Source organism: Hibiscus syriacus, unplaced genomic scaffold, assembly GCF_006381635.1.
Source record: "Hibiscus syriacus cultivar Baekdansim isolate YM2019G1 unplaced genomic scaffold, ASM638163v2 tig00110893_pilon, whole genome shotgun sequence".
NCBI lineage: Eukaryota > Viridiplantae > Streptophyta > Magnoliopsida > Malvales > Malvaceae > Hibiscus > Hibiscus syriacus.
The window spans coordinates 5,174,507-5,200,472 of record NW_024062901.1 but is presented as its reverse complement, the minus strand read 5'-3'; the positions used below and the strand labels follow the sequence as shown (position 1 = coordinate 5,200,472).

The following is a 25,966-nucleotide window of genomic DNA, read 5'->3' as shown; positions in this document are numbered from 1 at the left end:
GGCATTAACATTTGATACTAAATGAAACTAATCAAACCATATGGCATTAACCTTTGGCAGAGGAGTTGACATGGAAATTAAGAAAAATTGGTCTTAATTTTAATTTAATTGATAAAATGTGTAAGTAATGAGGACTAAATGTGTTATTATACCAATTTCTTTAACAACTCCTCCATCAAATGTTAACTACATATGACTCGATTGACATCATTTAGATAGTTAAACAATATGATTGGCGAAATTGAAATATCAATGATCAAAATAAAATCTTCGGTCTACTACTAATTTGGTAACTAAACTTTACTATTTCTCCTATTCCACTCAATGTACTTTAAATCTTTTCAATTTCCTCAATGAACTTAATACATTGTGTTTTTTGTCACTCGGCCATTTCCTCACTAATGACGTTATGACGTGGCTTTTTTGTTGTTAAACGAGGAGTGACAAAAAATTCAATGTATAAAGTACAATGATTAAATTGAAAATAATTAAAAGTACAGTGAGTGAAATAGGAGAGAGAATAAAATTCAATGATTAAATTTGTAATTTACCATTAAAAATAAAATAAACTATGTTATAACGTCGTTAATGAGGAAATAGCTAAGTGATAAAAAAAATAACTTAATGTTTTAAGTTCGGTGAAAAAATTAAAAATATTTAAAGTATAATGAGTGGAATAAGAGAAAGAGTAAAGTTAAATGATCGAATTTGTACTTTATCCTAAAATCTTTTCATAGTTAAGTAATGTAGTTTGCCCCCAAAGATGATAAGTTGGCAAGTGATGAATAATACAAGGACTTTCCTTGCAAAAGCAGCCAGTTCTGAATAATTTGGATGTTTCTTAATTGTAGGTCAAAAATTATCCGTCTAGCTCAGTTGGTATAGCGCAAGTCTCTTAGCCTTGTGGTCGTGGGATTGAGTCACACTGAGGGCAATTCATAATGGAGGTCTTCCAAGGAAGCTGCTCTCAACCTGACGTTGGGAGCAGCTTACTACCTTACCTCTCCTTATCTTATTACATATGAAAATAGAGTCGGCTAATAATAATAATAATAATAATAATAATAAATTGTAGGTCAAACAACCCCAAAAGTTTTTTTTCTTGGATGATATTGGCGGGCGTTTGCTTGCATTGAAGAATTTGGGTATGTTGTTAGTGGATGACAGTAGCTTGACAGCTTTAAAAGAATGCATAGAAAAAAATTTATGTGTCCCACTTTTAAAATTTCAATCAATAAATTTAAATTTATAAAATTTTAGAAAATGAACATAAATTTTTAAAAATTTAAAATTTCAGCTCGCCCATCCCCGAAAGAAAGGGTGTTTTAGGGTAAAATCTTGCTCTACCCATCAGCATAATAATAAGCAAAAACAATTGTCCCTTAACTAGGGAAAATCTCACGTGCGGCAGCCTAATATTCGGTTAAAAAAATGTGTTACCGGAAAATGTTATTATTATTTTAATATTTTCGATAAAAATTTACATAAAACATTATTTTTCCTACTGGAAATGTTATTATTGGGCTTTTACCGGAAATGTTTAACATATATAGTAAAGCGCTACCTAAAACATTATTTTTTTCAATGGAAATTTTAATATTGGGCACTTTACCAGAAATGTTAAAAAATATTAATGTTTTAGGTAAATAATAATAATTTTTAAGTAATTTTTTACCGAAAATATTAAAAAACTAATAACATTTTCGATAATATATTTCCTTAGTCGTATCCTTGACTAACACATTGAATCAATGGAGCTGTTGGTGGTTTAATTTCCTTTTGGTTTAGGTACGAAGTCTCACCAGGGAAAAGCATGGTTTGTTGAATATCTCCAACTAACTAGTTTTGAAAAAAAGAGTAAGGAGGCCAAAGACGATTTCGATCAAATAACGAGAGGGATAAGATTATTAAATTCAAAATAATATAGATTTATTATGTATTTAGTCTAAAAAAATCAAAGAAGATTCCGATCAAATAACGAGAGGGACAAGATAATTAAATTCAAAATTTATCTCTCGCACGTTCTATATACAACCGTCCGTGAAAGAGATCAACTTTTTTTCAATTAAGATGCAAATACGATATAAATGTAAATAATGTATTAAGATTAAAGTTATTATATTTTTACCAACAACCCGTTGGTCTAGTGGGATGAGACACTAGGTCCTTTAAGCAATGTCAGAGATTCGAATCCTGACATTTACGAACGGAGTAAATTGAATTAGGAGGGAAAATACTCCATTTGAAGGCAGGTCATGATGTAGGTATTAGTAGAGATTTGACACTTGACTTATAAATCACTCACCCAACAAAAATTCTTCCAAGTTCATATCTATATCCATCACGTTAGATGATTCAACCACTTTGACAAAATGCCAAATAAAATAATTGAAAATTATTATTTTAATATTGGGTCCAAGAAAATAATTAAACCAATTTAACTGTAATAATTTCAAAAATACTAGTGAGTTAAAAATAATTATTTTTTATTAAACTAAGATGATTACAAAATTGTATACGATAATAAACGTTCAATCACCATACTGTAGCCGTTAGTACTTAAACATGTGATCTCTAAGAATTATTGAAGTAAGTTAATTCATGCAAACTAAAAATAATTAAACCGTCAAAGTTAGGGACACTTTCCTCTCTCACCTATATCGTAGATTCGTCACTAAATAAAGAAATTTATTTTAAAAATTTAATTTTAAAAAATAGTTTTTTTTTTATTTTGACTGTAATCCATCCATGTAAACATATATTTAAACGAAATCAGGGGTAACAGAGTCTTGGTCCCTGCCAATTATATTTTTGATTATCAATTAATATAGAGAAAATATATATTTTTAAAAAAATAAATAAAAAATTTTATCAGACCCTTTCAATTAAAAGAAATTATATTTACGAAAAATAAAAAATATTTTAACTCCACTATATTAAATTCCTAATTCCGCTCCTGCTTGATTTTTAATATAATTAAAGGGTCAATTTAATATTTAAATTTAAAAATAATTTAATATTTGACTGAGTAGCTATTTTAATTTTTTTAAAAATATTTAAACTTTTAGTATTTTATTTTAGAACAAAATGACTATTAACTAAATGCTCTATAATACTACTATAGCAGTAAAGATATATTAATCTAAATAAATTTTGTTTCATGTGGTCTCGAGGAATAATCCACGAGTAACCCTAAACTCTATACTATTACCCGCACAGAGATGATAATTTAAAACGGATAGATTTCGATTCGATTCGATTTAGTAAGATTATTTTTTTTGAAAATAAATTAATTTAAATTAAATAAAGCCGGATTTTTATAAAGAATCAGATCAGTTAAGGTGAATTTTTTTCGTTCGACTCAACCAAAAGAAATAGTATTATTTTCTTCTGTAAATTTAAAAATAATTACTATAATACCTTCTTTATATAACTTTTTAATTAAATATTCGTTTCACATGATAAAAATATTATATATATTTATGTTAAATTAGATTGAATGTGAGTTTTATCTTAAAATTCGAATTAAATTGAATTCAAGTGAAGGAAATATACTTCTCAAATTTAATAGAATTAGACCAGATAAAAAGTGATTAATCCTAAAATTAAGTCGGATTCAATTAATATATATATATTTTTCGTTTCGAATTAGATCGGAGAAAATCGACCCAAAATCCCATCCCTAGTCCCACAACCTTTAGATTCAGTCCTCAAGAAGGTAACAACATCACATTAATGATCCCACTTGTGCAACAAACTTCACTTTATTCTAAACTGTTAAGTTAATTAAATGGAAAAAAATATTAGAGGTCTATGTATTTTTGAAAGAAAATCAATGTAATATTTATATTATTTTTCTCTCAACGTAACTTTTTAATTCAGAAAATAAAATTTAATATAGTATTTTGACCAATGTTTTTCTGTTGTTGATTGTTACAGTGTTAGCGTGGTAGTTTATAGTACTAACATGGCAGTCTACGTTTCTGATTTGACAGTCGATCTATTATGTTTGAGTTACCAATTTAACTAATTTGTCATGTCATCCGACACATCATCAACTATTGTGGGCAACCACATGAATATCATGAACCGTTACATTAGTATAGTGAACTGTTACGTCAGTGATGTAACGGTCAATTACAAAAAAATATTGGTCAAAAGATTAAATTAAATTTATTTTTTAAATTGAAAAGAGAGAAAAAGTAATACCTCTCATTATTTTCACCTTAATTAAACGAAGATGTCAAGCTAACCAATAACCATTGCAAGCTTAACTTGATTCTTCCCATATATATATATATATATATATGCACATTTAATATGCTACTCTGTTTGCTTTTATTATACACTTTCCGAGCAGCGTATTGATTAGTATCTCTTTATGTTTTTGGAAACAAAAAAGTTATCTTTTACTTTTGCCTCGTATGGGAATCCTAGTTACAAAGCTAATATCTTCAGCTTCATGCTCATTTAGAGCACATTGAAAGAGTTTTAAGATCTAAAACCTTTTTCCTTTTGATGGGTTTTCAAATTTGGCCAATGGGTTCTTTTTGTTTCTGGGTTTGTTTTGTTGTTCTGAGTTCTGCAAGTTCACAAGCAGCTGATGGAACTGTTGAAGGAACTGTTTTTATCGATGGAAAAGCTGCCATTGGTAGAATAGATGAAGATTTCATTTGTGCTACTTTGGATTGGTGGCCTCCTGAGAAGTGTGATTATGGTACTTGCAGTTGGGGGCTTGCTGGTCTTCTCAATCTGGTAATGTCTTCTTCTGTCTGCAATCAACCAAACATGTCTTTATAACGTTGTTTCTGTTCTTGTTTCTCAGTTTTCTGGGAAAAATTCATACTTTTGAATGGGTGTTTCTGTTGAATCCGAAAAAGACTATTTCCCAGTTTAAAAGTTGTTGCTGAGATGTTCTTTCGTATTCCATTCTTTTTGCAGGATCTTAGTAAAAATGTATTCTTGAATGCAGTAAAAGGCAAGTGAATTCCTTTTCCATTCGGTGGAAATATATATATTTTTATTTCAAATAGTTCAGCTTTAATTTGTTTATTTATTTATCAGTCCCTGTAATTTTTCAGCTTTTTCACCATTGAAGATTAGATTAGGCGGCACATTACAAGACAAAGTGATATATGACACAGATGAGAATCAACAACCCTGCACTTCATTTGTCAACAACACATCTGAGATGTTTGGTTTTACACAAGGATGTTTACCTATGTATAGATGGGATGAACTTAATTCATTCTTTCAGAAAGCAGGGTATATATATATGCATGCATGCATACATACATCATACATCATACATATAATGAACACCAATATGAATGATTAATATAGCTCAGCTGTTTCATAATTCAGGGCTAAGATTATTTTTGGATTAAATGCTCTTGCTGGTCGAACTATAGATTCCAATGGTGAAGCCGTTGGTGCTTGGAACTACACCAATGCCGAATCTTTTATTCGTTACACTGTCAAAAAGAACTATACCATTCATGGTTGGGAGTTAGGTAACTACCGATGAACTGTCTGTATTCTTGATAACGTATCGGTAGTAAGATTGAAAGGGATTATATTTGTTATATTTTGCTTGTCAGGAAATGAATTATGCGGGAGTGGGGTCGGAACTCGGGTGTCGGCAGACCAGTATGCAGTTGACACTGCAGCTCTTCAAAGCGTTGTGGAGAACGTATACAAGAATGTCGATTTGAAGCCGTTGATTTTTGCACCTGGTGGGTTCTATGACTCGGATTGGTTCAAAGAATACGTAAATAAGACGATCAAATCCGTAGATGTTGTCACTCACCACATATACAACCTTGGACCAGGTATTCACCTTGTACAATCCCAGTATTTGGATCTTCTAGGAGCTTAAGATGTGAAAAGGTTTGGACGTGATGATTGTTTTTCTATCTGCAGGAGTTGATGACCATCTTGTTGAAAAGATTCTAGATCCATCGGTTCTCGAAGGTGAGTCCGGAACATTCAGCGGCCTCCATAACATCATTAAGAGTTCTCCAACTTCTGCAATTGCCTGGGTGGGTGAGGCCGGAGGAGCTTATAACAGTGGCCATAATCTTGTTACAAATGCATTCGTGTTCAGTTTCTGGTAAAATCGTAATACCTTGCAATCCCAATGCTTAGGAACAGATTTCTGATTGAGGGACATGAAATGCAGGTATTTGGATCAACTCGCCATGGCATCCAAGTATGATACGAAAACGTATTGCAGACAGTCACTTGTTGGTGGAAATTATGGTTTACTAAACACCACCAACTTTGAACCAAATCCAGACTACTACAGGTTATTATTTTGCTTTCTGAAATTCTTTCATTATGAGACTCGCGGCCTATCTATCAATGATGATATTTTTCCATTTTAGTGCTCTTCTTTGGCACCGGCTAATGGGTAGAAATGTTCTTTTGACAAGCTTCACTGGGACCGAAAAGATCCGCTCGTACACTCACTGTGCAAAACAATCAGTAAGTTCATCATCTCATATGCAACTATCAAAGCAAGTAATCTTACCCTTCTAAGATTTTGACCCAAGTTTCCTTATATCCTGTAGAAAGGCATCACACTGCTATTGATCAACCTAGACAATAGCACTACGGTCCATGCAAAGCTTGCGTTCAATAGTACAATGACCTTGCGACGCAAGCACCGGTCTCGTACTTCACACCATAAGCACAAAGTCCATAAAACAACGATCATCAAGCTGCCTAAAGGCACTGATGCTAAAATAACAAGAGAGGAATACCATCTAACAGCAAAATACGGAAATTTACAGAGTCAAACAATGCTACTTAACGGAAACGTTTTAAGTGTAAACTCTTCAGGGATCATACCTGCATTGGAGCCTTTACATGTAATTTCGGCGAAGCCGATAACTGTTGCTCCTTTATCCATTGTGTTCGTTCACATGCCCGATGTTAGTGTCCCTGCTTGCAAGGTTCAGCCGTAGAGGGAACTAAATTGGTTCCTCTTAGGTGATCGATCGATCAAATAAGACATATAACTTGTTACAGATATTTCATTATTTTTCTCCATAGTGAAGAAACACACCTTTTTCCCCCATCAACTCTGAATCTGAACATATATACATATATATGATAAACTGATGCACTAGATACAAAATAATCTTACCACTGTGTAGCTACCAAAGAGACGAATTGTGGTGGAATTAACCTGCAAAAAGTTTTACATCATTTGACTGTGTCCAACATGATAATAGACATGTCCTAGCTGTTGTCCTTTGGTGCTACGGCAACAAAAATTATATATATATATATATATCATCTAAAATAGTTTACTTAATATCACATTCTTCTAAAAGTGTAATATGTTAAATTTATGAATAAAGTGCGAAAACAAGATTGTATGTTTCCAAGATTAGTAATGGAAGACTGAACTTTACAATAAAAAAATGGTTTTGTCCATAAAGGCGTCGCCTTCACCGGTTGTCACTACCACTTGAGATAATATAGCATGTAAAATGTCCAAATCCAATCCACCCACATATTTACTTCATTAAAATACTGTGAAAATGTTGAAAAAAGAAGAAAGAAAATGGAGTGGAATCACTCCTTTTCATGGTTTTGTCTATTACTTGACTGGTTTTCAAATCCATGTTGTAATCTCTGTGTTCCCTGCTAATTCAAGTTTCTCGGAGGACATATCTTCATGAATGATGTCAAGCAGAAACTGGTCAGTGTTTCTCCATTGTTGCCTATATATATAATAAAACCAGTGGATATTGAACAGGCTTGAACCTTTGGGGTCTCTCTTTTGCAATATGGCTGAAGCTGAAGCTGAACCACTCGGTCCCTTCGAGATTCAACCACAACCGATGACCGTGCAGGAAATTGCTGCTATCGGCGGTAAAGAAGTCCTGGAAAGATACATCCGTAGAGCCGATGACAGTGGAGGTGGAGCCCTTGATGTCTGTTTTCCTGTGTTGGGTGTTCCAATTATAGATCTGCAACTCCTTGCATCTTCATCTTCCACCGTTGGAGAAGAACTCGAGAAACTCAGAAACTCGATCATCGATCTACTTTAAGCATTAGAAATTATTTTGTGAGTTGCAGGCAATCAATCATGGAATTACAGGTGAATTTCTGGACACAGAGCAAGAAGTTGCACGCCAATTCTTTGCCCTTCGGTCGGAAGAAAAGAAGAAATACACCAGAGAGATCGGGAGCATCGAAGGGTACGGAAACGATATGATCTTATCTGAAAACCAGACAATCGATTGGACTGTTCGATTGTATCTTATAATGAGTCCCACGGTGGGTAAATTCATAATTCTGATTGCCGCAAGCAAGATTTAATTTTTATCCTATATGTCCAAAGCCTGATCTTGTTCTTGGGGTTAAACCTCATGCTGATGGATCGGCAATCACCATGCTATTGCAGGACAAAGAAGTGGAAGGTCTTCAGGTCCTGAAAGACGATCAATGGTTTAACGTTCCGGTCGTACCTCAAGCTCTTCTGATCAATGTCGGTGATCAAGTAGAGGTAATGGTACTCACCCAATTCTGAGTAATTTAACTACTAGGTCAGGCCATGCTAAAACATGAGAGTTTTTGTAGCATGATTTTGATGCAGTAAATTAAGTAGAGATGTCATGATTAACAAGTGACTTACATTAGTGGTTTCATGAGCTGCTCACAGATAATGACCAATGGAATATTCAAGAGCCCACTACACCGAGTGGTGACGAACACGGAGAGGGAGAGGATTACTCTTGCTGTCATCTGCAGTCCACATCCGGATCAAGAGATTCAACCGGTGGAAGATCTCATCAATGAAACAAATCCCAGATTATATTGTTGCGACGTCGACGCACCCCATGGCGCAACGGAAATTAAAACTCGTCGGTCTCACCAGTGATTTAAGTACGCAAAACTGAAATTGGGAGAAAAGGATGCGAATACTTACAATGGGTTCCTTGAAAAACAACAAAGACAACAACGACTAATGGTGATCACTAACAGTTCAAATCGTAAGCCTCCACGAAAATACGTCTCAGTCTTTCACCCGATTGAGAGCAAAATTTACTTTTCCCAAAAACAGTTTTGAGAAAAACGGATGAAGAGAAAAAATGGTTACTAGAACTTACCTCACTTTAAATATACGAGTTACCCTAACATATTAGGGATTTTAAGTTATTTCGAATTAATTAAAATCTTATTTATATTAATTCAAACTAAATATCCATTAAAGACTTATAATTCGAATTACAATCTTTAACGTTTATTTAAACTCTTATTTAATTATTTCAAATTAAATATCTATTAAAATAGTTGTAATCAAAATTACTCTTTTAATGTTTACTTACTATACTCGGGATAATTAAAATCACATGTATATCAAATATACATATATTAACCCTAGATATATTTTAGTAACGTACAATAAATTGTACATCTTTGCTCATTTCAATCCTAGGGTGTGACCGTGTAGGTTCTTGTAATATTAGTAGTAATTATTAAAACAATTCTAATATTACATACAATGAGTGACATCTAGCAATATATCATTGTCACCTAAGTTACAAGAAATTATAATTCGATATATCATCTTCGTGATTAACTCTTTTATGTATTACATCATTTTGTCCTTTATATCTAGAATATGCACAAATCTTGGAATAGTCACATTTGTATAGTCCATCTATTGTTTATTAATATCTAGAGTAGACTATAATTAACGAATAATTTGTGATATCTCATATCAACTTATTCGAGCATGACCATGCATTTCTAGTCTCACTCAATCAAGTGACATATGATATATTTCCTATTATGTAGGAAGGACAAATCCTATCTTAATCATACACACCCCACTACATATATCGAGATATATTCAATAACAGTCTTTATAGTGCAACCAGTTACGGAGCATGTTTAACTGTATCAAAACATACAACAATATATGTTGGGATATCATTGATCTCAAGTATGAGGATCATACATATAGTCATCATCATGAGCAATGTTATGACCGTCACATAATAATCCAAGACATATGCTCATGATGGGTTAATCCAATACATTGTTCTCTAACAATATAATCATGTATCAATTCTGATATTTCTACGTCAATGACAACTCGTTTTCATCAATCAATAGCATGTTAGTCTTAAGCGTATTATTATTGTCCATGCCCATAATAATACTTTACTATGAATCTTTTAATAATAATAATGTTATTATATGGATTTTATTATATTTCAGTTTATGTTAAACACATATATATAACTGAAAATAACAGTGAAAATGTCTTTATTCAATAAAATTGATAAATAAATATATTATTACAATCATCATATGATTGGTATTTAGGCATACTCTAACATATACAAGAAAGTGAAAGATTATGTAGGTCTCTTCTTTGAATATTACCAGAAAGGAAGGAGACCTATAGAAGCAGCAGTGATTTGAGGTCCTTCATAGTTCGGTTTTCCTTTGGCTTGTTCTCAGAAGTGGCATCCAAAATATTGAGAAATGACACAAAATTGTGAAATTTTAATGAAATAAAGAAACTTCACATTGATACTGAGGATAATTTGTAGGGCAATACCATCTAACAGGTTGTAGGAGAACAAAAATCTGTCATTTGTGATACTGACAACAGGTTGTGGGAGAACAAGAGAAGCCTGCAACACTTCTTCATTTAATTTAGGAACTGTTTTTGCACTTAATCTCAATGAGAATGTTTTTACCTAGTAATACTCCGATTTTTTGCACATAATAAAGTATATAATCTGGTTGAATTACATCATAAAGTGCCACAACGGTGGTACAAAAGTATCCATAGTTCATCGAGGACAGATGACAAGGTGATTTGATTTCTAAAAATGTGCATCTGCATCTTCAAGTGTAATGTTACATAAGTTCAAAAGCAAAGAAAATTTGGAATTCCTACAAGATTCGTATTGAACAGGATGATCACGATAGCATTAACGAATATGCTATTCTGCCATTATGGAACTTCCATCGGAATATTCTCTGCAAAAGTGCTCCCTCCCTCTATTTTGTAATCCTTAATATGGGAAATATGAAAACTTCTATCGTGAATGTATCATCAGTCATAGTGTCTTACATGTTTCAAACATGGACAAAGTTCTAATTCAATGAAATACGTATTGGATACACGATGAAATTGTTTGTGTTAGATTTATTCATTACATTCAATCGGTAGAGGACTATATTTTTTCATATTGAAGAATAGTCCTTGTAATATTAGATTTAATCACTACATACAATTTGTACAGGACTATGTTTCTTCTGTTAGTTCTTAACTGAAGGTAGGAATTCATATTGAAGAATACTTCTTGTAATAGTATATTTCTTTCTTATCAAGCATTTATTCCTATAAATAGATGAAAAGGATTATGGTTCTTGTAAGACTAAATTTTAGAATCAGTGAGAAGTTTTGTTTTCAGATTTGAGCGATGGGTTCATTTTGTTTCTGGGTTTGTTTTGTTGTTTTGAGTTTTGCAAGTTCACAGGTTGCTAATGCAGCTGTTGAAGGAACTGTTTTTATCGAAGGGAAAGCTGCCATTGGTAGAATAGATGACGATTTCATTTGTGCTACTTTGGATTGGTGGCCTCCTGAGAAGTGTGATTATGGTACTTGCAGCTGGGGTCTTGCTGGTCTTCTCAATCTGGTAATGTCTTCTTCTTCTGTCTGCAATCAACCAAACTTGTTCTTTTAATGGTGTTTCTGTTCTTGTTTCTCAGTTTTCTGGAAAATTTTCATACTTTTGAAAGGGTGCTTCTGTTCAATCCGAAAAAGGCTATTTCCTAGTTTAAAAGTGGTTGCTGATCTTCCCTTCTTCTTTGCAGGATCTTAGTAATAATATATTCTTGAATGCCATCAGAGGTTAGTCAATTCCTTTTCCATTCGTGGATATTTTATAATTACTAATACTTCATCTTAATTTGTTTATTTATTTATCGGTCCCTGTAATTTTTCAGCTTTTTCACCATTGAAGATTAGATTGGGCGGCTCATTACAAGACAAAGTCATATATGGTACAGATGAGAATCAACAACACTGCACTTCGTTTGTGAAGAACACATCTGAGATGTTTGGTTTTACAAATGGATGTTTACCAATGAATAGATGGGATCAACTTAATTCCTTCTTTCAAAAATCAGGGTATACATACATACATACATATAATGAACATACACCAATATGAATGTTTTATTTGACCATTAATTTGTTTCATAATTCAGGGCTAAGATCATTTTTGGATTAAATGCTCTTGCTGGTCGAACTGTACATCCTAATGGTGAAGCCGTTGGTGCTTGGAACTACACCAATGCGGAATCTTTTATACGTTACACTGTCGAAAAGAACTATACCATTCATGGTTGGGAATTAGGTAACTACTGATGAAATGTCTGAACTATCAATACATTATTGGTATTAAGATTGAAACAAATTATGTTTGTTGTGTTTTGCTTGTCAGGAAATGAATTATCCGGGAGCGGTGTCGGAACTCGTGTCTCGGCAGACCAGTATGCAGTTGACACAGCTGCTCTTCAAAGCGTAGTGGAGAACGTATACAAGAATGTCGATTCGAAGCCGATGATTATTGCACCCGGCGGGTTCTATGACTCGGATTGGTTCAAAGAATACATAAATAAGACAATCAAATCCGTAGATGTTGTCACTCACCACATATACAACCTTGGTCCAGGTATGATTCACCTTGTACAATCCCAGTATGACATAAATATTCACCGTGAAATTTCTTAAAATTTCTTCTGCATACTTCTTTTGTGATATAAATATTCCTTCTTGCATTTGCTTCACTTCAACTCCAAGAAAGTATGACATTTCTCCAATATCTGCCATTTCAAATTCTTTAGTCATAGCTTTCTTAAAATCATTGAACATACCTGGATTATTTCCTGTGAAAATCATGTCGTCCACATATAAGCACACGATCATGATATCACCGTCTTCATTTTTCTTTGTGTATAAGGTATGCTCGTATGGACTCTTCATGAATCCGTTTCTCTGGAAATATTCATCAATTCTCGTGTTCCATGCTCTCGGGGCTTGCTTCAGACTATATAGAGCTTTCTTCAATCGATAAACTTTGTCTTCATGTCCATTTTTAATGTATCCAGGTGGTTGCTCAATATAAACTTCTTCTTCTAGGTAGCCATTTAGAAATGCTGACTTCACATCCATTTGATAAATTTTCCATCCTTTTTGTGTTGCGACTACTGTGAGAAGTCTAATGGTCTTGATCCTTGCTACTGGAGCAAATACTTCATCATAGTCTATTCCTTGTTTTTGCTTATAGCCTTTGATAACTAGCCTCGCTTTGTGCTTCTCGACCTTTCCTTCTTTATTGGTCTTTGTCTTGTAAACCCATTTTACTCCAATTGGGTTATGACCTTCTGGTTGTCTTGTTAGCTCCCATGTATCATTTCTTTCTATTGATGCAATTTATTCATCCATTGCATTCCTCCATTTGTCATCTTCAACCGCTTCTTCGTATGTTATTGGATCACTGTTCACAAGTAAGCAGAAAAGTGAAACATTATTTAGTTCATAATTGTTGTACCTTTCTGGCATTCTTCTCTCTCTTGTGGATCTTCGAACTTCTGTGGGAGGTGCTTCTGAATCTTCTATTATGTTACTGGCATCACTGCTACTGCTTGAGGACGATGGTACATTTTTTTGAGGACCTTGATCATCAGCTTGTTCATCTTGATTGATAAGATTATTATCTTTAAAAAATAGTCCTTCAACTTTCTTTTCCTCTTTGCTCCATCTCCAATAGTCTGCTTCATCGAACTCGACATCTCTTGAAATAATTATTTTCTTGGTAAGAGGATTATATAATCTGTAAGCTTTGCTTCTTTCATCATAGTAAATGAAAACACATTTTTCTCCTCTGTCATCAAGCTTCTTTCTGGTCTGTTCAGGAACGTGGGCATATGCGATGCATCAAAAAATCTTGAGGTGTCCAACTCCTGGTTTCTGTCCACTCCATGCTTCGTTTGGCGTCATATACTTCACACTTTTTGTTGGACATCGGTTCAATAGGTAAACTGCATATCGAACTGCTTCAGCCCAGAAATTTCTCGGTAGTTGCTTGCCTTTTATCATGCTTCTTGCCATGTCCAGGATTGTGCGGTTCTTTCTTTCTGCAACTCCATTTTGTTGTGGCGTGTATCTGGCTGTCAGCTGATGGATGATGCCATGTTCCTTACAGAATTCTTCAAATAACTTTGATGTATATTCGCCTCCTCTATCTGATCTGAGTATCTTCAAATATTGACCACTTTGTTTTTCTATCATTGCTTTAAATTCTTTCAATTTTTCCAACGCTTCTTACTTTTCTTTCAAGATGTAAATCCAATATTTCCTGCTAAAATCATCAATAAAAGTTAGGTAGTACCTGTTACCGCCAAGCGATGATATATCAAAAGGACCAACTATATCTGTGTGTATTATCTCCAGCGGTCTTCGGGCATGCCAGGATCTACCAACTTCAAAGCTTTGTCTATGTTATTTTCCTTTGATGCAAGCCTCACATAATTGATTTGGAGGGTTGATCTTTGGTTGCCATGAATCATCTTTGATCGCGGTCTTCATGAACTTGACTTCTCCCGACTCAATATCAATTGTAAAGAGACGATTTCGAGTCATATCAGCTTGGGCTATCAATTCTCCTTCTTTATTTTTGATGGCAAGCGAGCAGTTCTTCATCTGCACTTCATATCCTTTTTCCAGGAGTTGACCAAGACTGATGATATTGCTTTTCAAAGCAGATACATAATAAACATCTGAAATGTATTTCTTTTCTCCATTTCTCTGAGTAATCATGACTTCGCCTTTTCCTTTTAGTTCTGCGTGCGAGTCATCTCCGAACGTTACTCGCCCATAAACTATTTATCTAATTTCACAAACAGTTCCCTTTGACCACACATATGGTTACTGGCACAATTATCAAGATACCAAATATTTTTCTTGAATTCTTCATTTCCTTTATAAGTGAGGAATACATGAGATTTTCCAATTTTCTCTTCTTCAGCAGCTGCTACGTTATTTCTTTCTTCTTGTTTAGGAGCAGATCTACAGTCATAACTATAATGACCATACGTATTGCAATTATAACATTGTACATGTAATTTACTTCCTTGTTGATATATGCCCCTACCTCGGCCTCTGAATCCTCGTCCATGGCCTGATGTTGGATTGCTTTCGCTTATTTGAACATTGCTATATGATCGACCACCACGTCCATGAGTTCCTCGTCCTCCATTGTATCTTTCACGATAACCACCACGATTTCCTCGACCTCGTATGTAGCTGCTGCTAGCTTCTCATTCGTTGACATTTATCTTGCTTTGTAGAGCTTGCTCCAAATTTTCAGAATCTTTATTTTGTTTTATTTTCTGCTCATGGGCTTGAAGTGAACCCACAAGCTCATCGATCGATATCTGAGATAAATCTTTCGATTCTTCGATTGCCACTACCACGTAATCGAATTTTCTTGTTAATGATCGCAAAATTTTTTCCATCACTCTAACATCATCGAGTGATTCGCCATTTCTTTTCATTTCATTTACGACCGCTTTCACACGGCTAATATAATCATCGATGGTTTCTGTATTTTTCATTTTTAACATCTCAAACTCAGCTCGGAGAGTTTGTAAGCGTACCATTTTTGCTTTTTCGGCACCTTGTAGAGATTTTTGCAAAATCTCCCACGCTTGTTTTGCGATCTTTGCATCAGAAATTTTTTCAAAGGTAGATTCGTCTACTCCTTGAAAAATAAAGAACAACGCTCTTTTGTCTTTTTTTCGGGATTCCTTCAATACCTTCTTTTCTTCATTGGCCAGGGCTGCTTCTGCTGCTGCATTTTCAGGCTCGGTGTAACCATCCTCGATGATATCCCAACAATCTTGGGAGCCTAGTATCGCCTTCATTTGAATGCTCCAATTTCCGTAATTCGTCTTTGTCAATCTCGGAATTTGAGGTTGAATCATGTTGGCCATCTTCTCCACCACGTTAAACTCGAACCAAGCTCTGAGGCCACTTGTTGGAAGCGTAGATGGGCTCTCGGTAATTTATAACTCGAACTTTTTATTTATACGAAACAAAATATGTTACAACGACACTCTCAATATTACAATACTGCAATACTAGCTGCGGCTAGTTTACAAACTCAACCTCACTATTTTAAGCTTTGCTAAGCTCTCTCAATTCTCTCTATTTTTTTCTCGTTACTCACACACTCACTTGGACCTAAACACACATATTTATATATGTAATAAACCGACTTAACTTGCTTCTATATTATTCTAGCCGGCGTGATTGAATTCCTCAAAGATTTCAAGACTTTTCTAGACATTGATTTTTTTAATTGCAACTTTGGATTTTCTTGACTACATGCACATGCGATTGTTTTGTTTGCTGCCACCTTTCAATTCTTCAAAATATCTTTGCCATTTTTTATTACTCAATAATTGAGTTTGATATCCAACAATAATAATCTTTTAGGATCTGATTAGAACTCATCGAGTCTCGTAATCCTTCCTATTTAGTAGAAAAAAACCTAAACTTTTAAACATCAATGTCTAATGTCCAATGTCAATGCATTGCATAGGGGAACGTGAACCTGATCATTACAAATGTTTTGTATTTTGTCAATTAATCATGGACTTTCGAATCAAGCAGATGATCAAGCTGTCGGACAAGAACAAGTCCAATGAAGGCGGTTTGACAGCATCAGATGTCTTGCAAAGACAAACTGAAGGCGACGACAATGAGATGTTGGGAATTCTCAAGAGCCATCCCGGCATTTCTCAAAAGAACAAGTCATGGTTTGACACAATGGTGTCGGATTACGTCCGAGAGATGAAACTCGGAACAATCAATGCCTTGCTCGTCGTACTCGCACTGGTTCAAACAATCACTTACCAAGCAATTCCCAGCCCTCCGGGCGGTGTTTATCAGGCCGGCGAGGTTGATTCGAATCATCGTGAAGGGCAATCGGTGATGGACACAATGAGTTTTCTTTTGTTTTATATTCCGAATGGGGTAGCTTTTCTTTCGTCGTGGGTCATAACAACTTCAATGTTTGCAGTCGTCGTTGAAAGCATCATGCCTTTTCTGGTGCCACTTTACTTTATTGTGGGTTTTATTATAATAAAACTAACTTTTTGAAGTGAAAAAAGAAAAGAAAATTAATTATTTTAATATTTAATAAATTTGATTTTTAAAAAACAATTGGATAAATTATACGTTTAATACTTAAACTATCAATTTTAGTTTGTTTTAGTACCAAAACTTTAATTTTTTCAAAATCATATCTAACATTTATTTTTAGTTTCGTTTTAATACCTCGTCATTAAAAACTTAGGGTAAACTACACCATTCATCACTGAACTTTACTCTCTCTCCTATTTCACTTATTTACTTTCAGTTTTTCATTTTACTCACTGAACTTTCGAATTGCTCATGTTTTGTTCGCTACAAATTATTTTATTATTATTATTCTATTACATGGAAGTTTCATATATTATTAAATATAAAACAATTTAAAATAAAAAACTATTATTAAATTTAAAATGATTTAAAATAATCAACGTCCCTTCTCGTCACCGTCGACCACCATTTAGATTTGATTTTATATTTTAAATTATTTTTATATTAAATAATAATAAAAAATGTCATCTCATACCAAAATAAAAAATATATAATCTTTCAGAATGACCAAAAAATGAGCAATTTAAAAGTATAGTTAGTAAATTGAAAAAACTGAAAGTACAGTGAGTGAAATAGGAGAAAGAGTAAAGTTTAATGATGAATGATATAGTTTACCCAAAAACTTAACGGGTGATTTGCGGCACATTTTTATGCGTAAAATTTATTATTCATCACTTAATTATCTTCTCACTAGTATTTTGGTTACTAAAGTTTATTTTTTTTAATTTAATTACTTAACTTTCAAATTAGTCCTAATTTAATCACTCTAACTTTTAATTTTATTTTTTATTTTAAATTATATATTAATAAAATAATAATAAAAATGTCATGTCACAAAAAGTATTAATAAAATAAATTAGAGTAATTAAAATAGGAGCAATTTGAAAATTGAGTAGTTACATTGAAAATTTTTAAACTTTAATACCAAAATAAGAGTAAGAATATAGTTGAGAGGTGAATGGTGTAATTTATCCATAAAATATGGAGTGTCGTTAAGTTTTCAGTGGAGAGATACTAAAATGAAGTAAAAACTAAACATTATATATAATTCTGAAAAAATTAAAAGCTTTGGGTTGTCAAAAACGAACTAAAACTGATAGTTTAAATACTAAACACATAATTTATATACCCGCGACGATGATCACCAAACCATTAATTATGGTTACAACTAATATAGACCCTTGAATCGCATCTAGGCAATCAAAGGGGTAATTTAATAATTTCACATATACTAACTTTTTAATATTTTAGCCCGTAAGATAATTAATATACTCTCAAGTATATCAGACGTTTTACGACATATATATTGAATTAATTATCGATGTATAATAACTTATTCCTTGCAATTTCGGGCTTTTCTTATCCATTTACTGTGACTAGGGGTATTTTGGTCATTTTATATACTCAAGGTCATCTCGGTCTTTTACTAAGACTAAACTTGTAGATAGTAAAGTCTTGCGGTAATCTCCTAAAATTCTATGATTTCTTATTTGTTTTTATCATTAGTATTCATTATTTGTACTTAAGGGTAGTTTGGTAATTTTCCTAATTTCCATTCGGATATTATTCATACACCCATAAATAACATGCAAAGTATCATAACTATGAAATTATGGAACATTTTAGAGTTCGAGTGTACTCACCTTAATTGCTTGAATTTGAGCTTATCAACTTTAAATTTGGGTTCCTGACCCTTTTTCACGAACATGGGTGAACGTGATACGAACATGACCCTGAATAATTTTCTTCGATAGAAAAAAGGACTCGTAAATAAATAATTATAGGTACTAAATTTATTAAATTGAAAGTTATCGGGGCTAAAACCGCATTTAAATCAAGTAATTTGGGCCAAATTGAATTCTTACCAAACTACGAAGGACTAAATTGTAGTTTTATGACGAGTGATGGTGATGACAAGTGAGACTCGTGGTGACATTATGACGTGAGGTCTAATTATATAAAATGATTAATTATAAAATAAATGTTCAAACTATAGCGTTTTCACAAATAAATGTTTAGACACTGTTTTAATGATTCAAGTGTCTAATTTTACAAACGTTATCATTTTAGGTGTTCGAGTCGTAATTGTCGTTAATTTTATTCCGTAAGTCACAAGTGTCACATTCTGGTAATTTTGGATTTTTAGAAAAAATTAAAAATATTCTTATATTTATAAAAAAAACCATAATTTCTCTTAAATTACAACAAAAACTCAAATCCCTAACCCTAACCTGTATTCGTCGACCTTTCCGTCCACGACCATCGACGTCAATGTAGTCTCTGCCATCTTCCTAGTCAAATATTGTCATAGTTGTCATTGATTAACCGTCGAGATTGTACGGGATCACGATTTTCAGTCTAGGGTTCGCGGGATACAAAAGCGTCACCCGAGTCCGAGTCCTGAAACATGATTTTGTTGCAGTAAATTGAGTAGAGATGCCATGATTAACAAGTGACGTTCATTAGTGGTTCCATGGAATGCATACAGATAATGACCAATGTAATATTCGAGAGTCCAGTACATCAAGTGGTGACGAACTCGGAGAGGGAGAGGATTACTCTGCCTGTCTTCTGCATTCCGAATCCGGATCAAGAGATTCAACCAGCAGAAGATCTCATCAATGAAACAAATCCCAGATTGTACAAGAAAGTGAAGTATTAGGTCAGTCTCTACTTTCAGCACTACCTGCAAGGAAGGAGACCCATAGAAGCAGCACTGATTTGAGGTCCTTCATATTTCGGTTTTCCATCGGCTTGTTCTCGGAAGTGGCATCCAAAACGTTGAGAAATGATACCAAAGTGTCAAATTTTTTCCATACAATAAACTATAAAATCTGGGTGAATTACGTCATAAAGTGCCACAAGAGCGGTACGAAAGTATCCATAGTGCATCAAGGACATACGACAAGGTGATTTCTAAAAACCTACATCTGCATCTTCAAGTATAAGGTTACACAAGTTAAAAGCAAAGAAAATTTGGAATTCCAACAAGATTCTTATTTAACCCGATAACATTAATGAATATGCGATTCTGCCATTATGGAACTTTCCATTAAAATATTCTCTGCAAAACTTCCATTGGAACTGCCATTATCAAAAGTTTGGAAATTATAATATAGAAATGTAATCCTGAAATATGAAAACTTCTATCCTGAAAGTGTCAGTGTCTACCATGTGTTCCAAACATGGACAAAGTTCTAATACAATGAAATACGTATTGGATACACGAGTATATTGTTTGTGTTAGATTTATTCATTACATTCAATCGGTAGAGGACTATATTTTTTCTGTTAGTTTTTAACTGAAAATAAAATTTATATGGAAGAATAGTCCTTGTAATATTAGATTTAATCACTACATACAATTTGCACAGGACTATGTTTCTTCTGTTAGTTATTAACTGAAGGTAGGAATTCATATTGAAGAATACTTCTTGTAATAGTATATTTCTTTCTTATCAAGCATTTATTCCTATAAATAGATGAAAAGGATTATGGTTCTTGTAAGACTAAATTTTAGAATCAGTGAGAAGTTTTGTTTTCAGATTTGAGCGATGGGTTCATTTTGTTTCTGGGTTTGTTTTGTTGTTTTGAGTTTTGCAAGTTCACAGGTTGCTAATGCAGCTGTTGAAGGAACTGTTTTTATCGAAGGGAAAGCTGCCATTGGTAGAATAGATGACGATTTCATTTGTGCTACTTTGGATTGGTGGCCTCCTGAGAAGTGTGATTATGGTACTTGCAGCTGGGGTCTTGCTGGTCTTCTCAATCTGGTAATGTCTTCTTCTTCTGTCTGCAATCAACCAAACTTGTTCTTTTAATGGTGTTTCTGTTCTTGTTTCTCAGTTTTCTGGAAAATTTTCATACTTTTGAAAGGGTGCTTCTGTTCAATCCGAAAAAGGCTATTTCCTAGTTTAAAAGTGGTTGCTGATCTTCCCTTCTTCTTTGCAGGATCTTAGTAATAATATATTCTTGAATGCCATCAGAGGTTAGTCAATTCCTTTTCCATTCGTGGATATTTTATAATTACTAATACTTCATCTTAATTTGTTTATTTATTTATCGGTCCCTGTAATTTTTCAGCTTTTTCACCATTGAAGATTAGATTGGGCGGCTCATTACAAGACAAAGTCATATATGGTACAGATGAGAATCAACAACACTGCACTTCGTTTGTGAAGAACACATCTGAGATGTTTGGTTTTACAAATGGATGTTTACCAATGAATAGATGGGATCAACTTAATTCCTTCTTTCAAAAATCAGGGTATACATACATACATACATATAATGAACATACACCAATATGAATGTTTTATTTGACCATTAATTTGTTTCATAATTCAGGGCTAAGATCATTTTTGGATTAAATGCTCTTGCTGGTCGAACTGTACATCCTAATGGTGAAGCCGTTGGTGCTTGGAACTACACCAATGCGGAATCTTTTATACGTTACACTGTCGAAAAGAACTATACCATTCATGGTTGGGAATTAGGTAACTACTGATGAAATGTCTGAACTATCAATACATTATTGGTATTAAGATTGAAACAAATTATGTTTGTTGTGTTTTGCTTGTCAGGAAATGAATTATCCGGGAGCGGTGTCGGAACTCGTGTCTCGGCAGACCAGTATGCAGTTGACACAGCTGCTCTTCAAAGCGTAGTGGAGAACGTATACAAGAATGTCGATTCGAAGCCGATGATTATTGCACCCGGCGGGTTCTATGACTCGGATTGGTTCAAAGAATACATAAATAAGACAATCAAATCCGTAGATGTTGTCACTCACCACATATACAACCTTGGTCCAGGTATGATTCACCTTGTACAATCCCAGTATTTCGATCTTCTAGGAGCTTAAGACATGAAAGAAGGTTTGGACTTCACGATCGTTTTTCACTCTGTAGGAGTTGATGAGCATCTTGTCGAAAAGATTCTTGATCCAACTGTTCTCGAATGTGAGTCCGAAACATTCAGCGGCCTCCAAAACATCATCAAGAGTTCTCCAACTTCAGCAGTTGCCTGGGTGGGTGAGGCCGGAGGAGCTTACAACAGCGGCCATCATCTTGTTACAGATGCATTTGTGTTCAGTTTCTGGTATTTAGATCAACTCGGCATGGCATCCAAGTACGATACGAAAACGTATTGCAGACAGTCACTGATTGGTGGTAATTATGGTTTACTAAACACCACCAACTTCGAACCAAATCCAGACTACTACAGGTTATTCTGCTTTCTGAAATTATTTCATTACGAGACTCGCAGCCTATCTATTTCAGATATTGATGATAATTCTTTCCCCATTGCAGTGCTCTTCTTTGGCACCGGCTAATGGGAAGAAATGTTCTTTCGACAAGCGTCAATGGGACCGAAAAGATCCGCTCCTATACCCACTGTGCAAAACAATCAGTAAGTTCATCATCTCATATGCAATTATCATAACAAGTAATCCTTCCCTTCTAAGATTTTGACCAAAATTCTTCTATTTTGCAGGAAGGCATCACACTACTATTGATCAACCTAGACAATAGCACTACCGTCGAGGCTAAGCTCGCCTTCAATAGTACAATGACCTTGCGACACAAACACCGGTCTCGTGCTCCACTCCATAATCACAAAATCCATAAAACAACAATCATCAAGCTGCCTAGAGGCATCTATTCCAGACTAAGAAGAGAAGAATACCATCTAACCTCAAAAGATGGAAATTTGCAGAGCCAGACCATGCTACTTAATGGAAACGTTTTAAGTGTAAATTCTTCTGGGATCATACCTCCATTGAAGCCTTTACATGTGATTTCGGCGAAACCGATAATGGTTGCTCCTTTGTCCATTGTGTTCGTTCACATGCCTGGTGTTATTGTCCCTGCTTGCAAGGTTCAGCCGTAGGGGGAACTAAAAATTGCTCCATTTAGGTGATTGATTTATCAATTAGGAAATAGAACATATTATAGGTAGATATTTTATTATTTTTCTCCATTGCAAAGAATATGCTGCTTTTTTTTCCCAATGAACACCGAATTTCTTCCTGTATCTCAGCGTATTTATCTTTATGCTAATTAAGTCTTTTTCTAAAAATCATATGTGTTAACAGGTCAACCCTTCAACAATACTTCACATACGTGAAAGCTTAGAAAAATATTGGTTGATACAATGATACAGATGTTAAGTTTGAGTAATGTCGGAGACGAGTGTATGTACATACACGTGATAAACTGATGCATGAGAAACAACAATCTCAACAAAAATAGGTGATAGTCTTAACAATAATCACATCGACAGATGGTCGTTGGTAAAATGGTAAACCGATGGAATTAGTTGTGTGTGATGATCAGTTGAGAAAAATCCTTAGAATATTGAAATTTATGTTTATGTTATGCACAATGCAAACACAATCTGGTAAAATAACCAAAAACCTGTAAACAAATTCACCAAAATCCTTAAAACCATAGAGGAATACAACATGCAGAACTAGGATCATTATCAACCGAATACAGAACTGTTAGTAAAACCACCTGGTCTTTAAACAACCTATAAACTATTGCAATTAAGAATTCAGCATGTATTTTCCACTTCTTTGAGGGAAACAGATGAAGAACAAAGCAGAAACCAACAAAAAAACATGAGATCCCTGCTGCTCCTTAACGTTGTCGCCAAACGTGTATCGGTAACCTATTTTTAGAAAAAACTGCACAAGGTATGATCCTATGTTATGCCTGGAAATAAATGCTTGAAACAAGTTATATACGTTTACCAAAAACATGGTATGGGAGTTGAATAAACATGAAATTGAAAGTCACAAACCAGTTTAGCAAAACATATCCGAAGTGAAAATTTGAGGTGCATGATATGAATTGCAGCAGATTTTGTCATAGTAAATTGTTTTTCATACTAAAGAAAGAATCAACTTACCTAACTATAATGCTGTACTGCCTGTCCCACTTCAAATAATGTCAAGTACTTAGATATGCCTTTCAATCAATTGGTACCCTGGAAATCCCACTCAAAACAATATGCAACTCATGCATGCTCCAATGCATGATAAATTTTTGGAGCCCGCCGTCTAAGTAAGGGTTCTAGTCGGTGTGACTGAATCTTGCTTTTCCACCTTTTAGCTTCATACATCTCATTCCATGCCTGTATTATCTCGTCGATCTTAAACCCCAAGCCTGCAAGTGAAAAAATATAAGTTATGCTTTCAAGGTTTATGCGGATATCCGTTGACGACACAAAAGTTATGAACTTCAATCCATATGTTACCTTCGAGTGCGATGTTATTGGAACAGTGGTTCTTTGCCATAACAGCTATATCTGTGGGAGAAACTCCAGCATGCTCAAACTTCTCAATAGCAACCTCCAAACATTCATGCCAGACAGGTAGACCTAGTTTGAATTCCATGATTGAACGTTCGTAAAGTATAGTACCCCATAACAGGTTTATCAGAGCACTCGTGTTGATTGCCTGCTCTGCAGCTTCATCTGCTGATATATCCTTGAGTAAACCATTCGATCCTATTTTCTTCAACTGAATTTGTTCATTCTTCGAATCGGAAAGCTCATGCAAGCGCTGTCGTTCTAATTCCTCCCACATCAGCATACCCCTCTCCATATTTTCCTCGGCGTTGTTATAGAGGTGCAAGACGTTCTCAGAAGGCCATGTTTCCGGATCAACATTATTTGTAATTGCATAATACCAAGAAAGTTTTGCCTGTTCAAACTTTTGTTGCCCAAGAGCTAGATGAGCTTCATAGAAATCTTGTTTTGGTTCTCAGTGCTTCCTCATATCTATAAAAAACCATAATTTCTTTTAAATTACAATAAAAACTCAAATCCCTAACCCTAACACACCGTGGTTGACCTTTCCATCCACGACAATCGTCGTCAATGTAGTTCCTGGCATCTTCTTAGTCAAATGTCGCCATAGTTGTCTTTGATTGACCGTCGGGATTGCATGGGATCGTAATTTTCAGCCTAGGGTTCATGAAATACAAAAACATCAATTGATCGCGATTTCATATGGATATTGATCACCTGGGGGAAGTGAGGTCGGGTGGATCTTTGTCGGCTGAAAAGGATGGTGGGCGACATAGGTTTAGGGGTTGAAATGAGGGTTTTTAAAGTTTTGGGGCTATTTTTATTTTTTTGTGTTTTCTAAAATATAATTTTAATTTCTTAATTTTAAATAAAATTTTTAAAATTACTATAATATGACACGTGTAACTTAACTAAGTTTTCAATCCAAACACCTAAAATGATAACGTTTATAACATTAGACACCTGGGTCATTCAAAAAAAGTTTGAACACCTACAATGAATCATCATATAATGATAATGATACATGCAATGATTGTAATAGTATTCATTATGTTATGTTTATATCACAATATAATTGAAAACGCAACCACAACCATGCTGATATCGAATAACAACGAACATCAATGAGTTTTGTCCTAAGCTGATAGACTGAATTTGTAACTTAGAATGACATTTTTTTTGAATTAATCACTGGTATCCGATCTATTGACCGATTAATCCAGATCGGATACTGCCGAGGTGAGGGCGACCTTCCCAATCCAGTTTGTTCCATTCGCAGACATCAGGATTCAAACCCCTGACATTGCTTAAGGGACCTGGTGCTTCATTCCACTAGACCAACTGGTTATTGATTAATGAATGAAGCTTTAATTATCATATGCGGGAACATACTCTTTT

At 34.3% G+C, this 25,966-nt stretch overlaps 2 protein-coding genes and 2 pseudogenes across 2 annotated transcripts; 3 read left to right on the top strand and 1 right to left on the bottom strand.

Moving 5' to 3' along the window:
* Positions 1–4,501: 4,501 nt before the first annotated feature.
* On the top strand, positions 4,502–7,031 carry LOC120145218 (heparanase-like protein 3). The gene is made up of 9 exons (XM_039159110.1): positions 4,502–4,755; positions 4,942–4,978; positions 5,082–5,265; positions 5,365–5,513; positions 5,601–5,831; positions 5,923–6,112; positions 6,182–6,307; positions 6,387–6,486; positions 6,573–7,031. The coding sequence occupies exons 1-9, from the start codon at positions 4,519–4,521 to the stop codon at positions 6,966–6,968; spliced, it is 1,650 nt and encodes a 549-aa protein (XP_039015041.1). The 5' UTR covers positions 4,502–4,518; the 3' UTR covers positions 6,969–7,031.
* A 753-nt stretch (positions 7,032–7,784) lies between these two features.
* Positions 7,785–19,979, top strand: LOC120145220 (annotated as a pseudogene).
* Positions 19,980–20,748: 769 nt separating this feature from the next.
* On the top strand, positions 20,749–23,143 carry LOC120145624 (annotated as a pseudogene).
* An 805-nt stretch (positions 23,144–23,948) lies between these two features.
* LOC120145623 (protein PHOX1-like) lies at positions 23,949–25,154 on the bottom strand. Its single transcript, XM_039159428.1, has 3 exons — positions 25,103–25,154; positions 24,515–25,009; positions 23,949–24,423 (listed from the first exon to the last, which is right to left on the bottom strand). The coding sequence occupies exons 1-3, from the start codon at positions 25,152–25,154 to the stop codon at positions 24,275–24,277; spliced, it is 696 nt and encodes a 231-aa protein (XP_039015359.1). The 3' UTR covers positions 23,949–24,274.
* Positions 25,155–25,966: the final 812 nt, after the last annotated feature.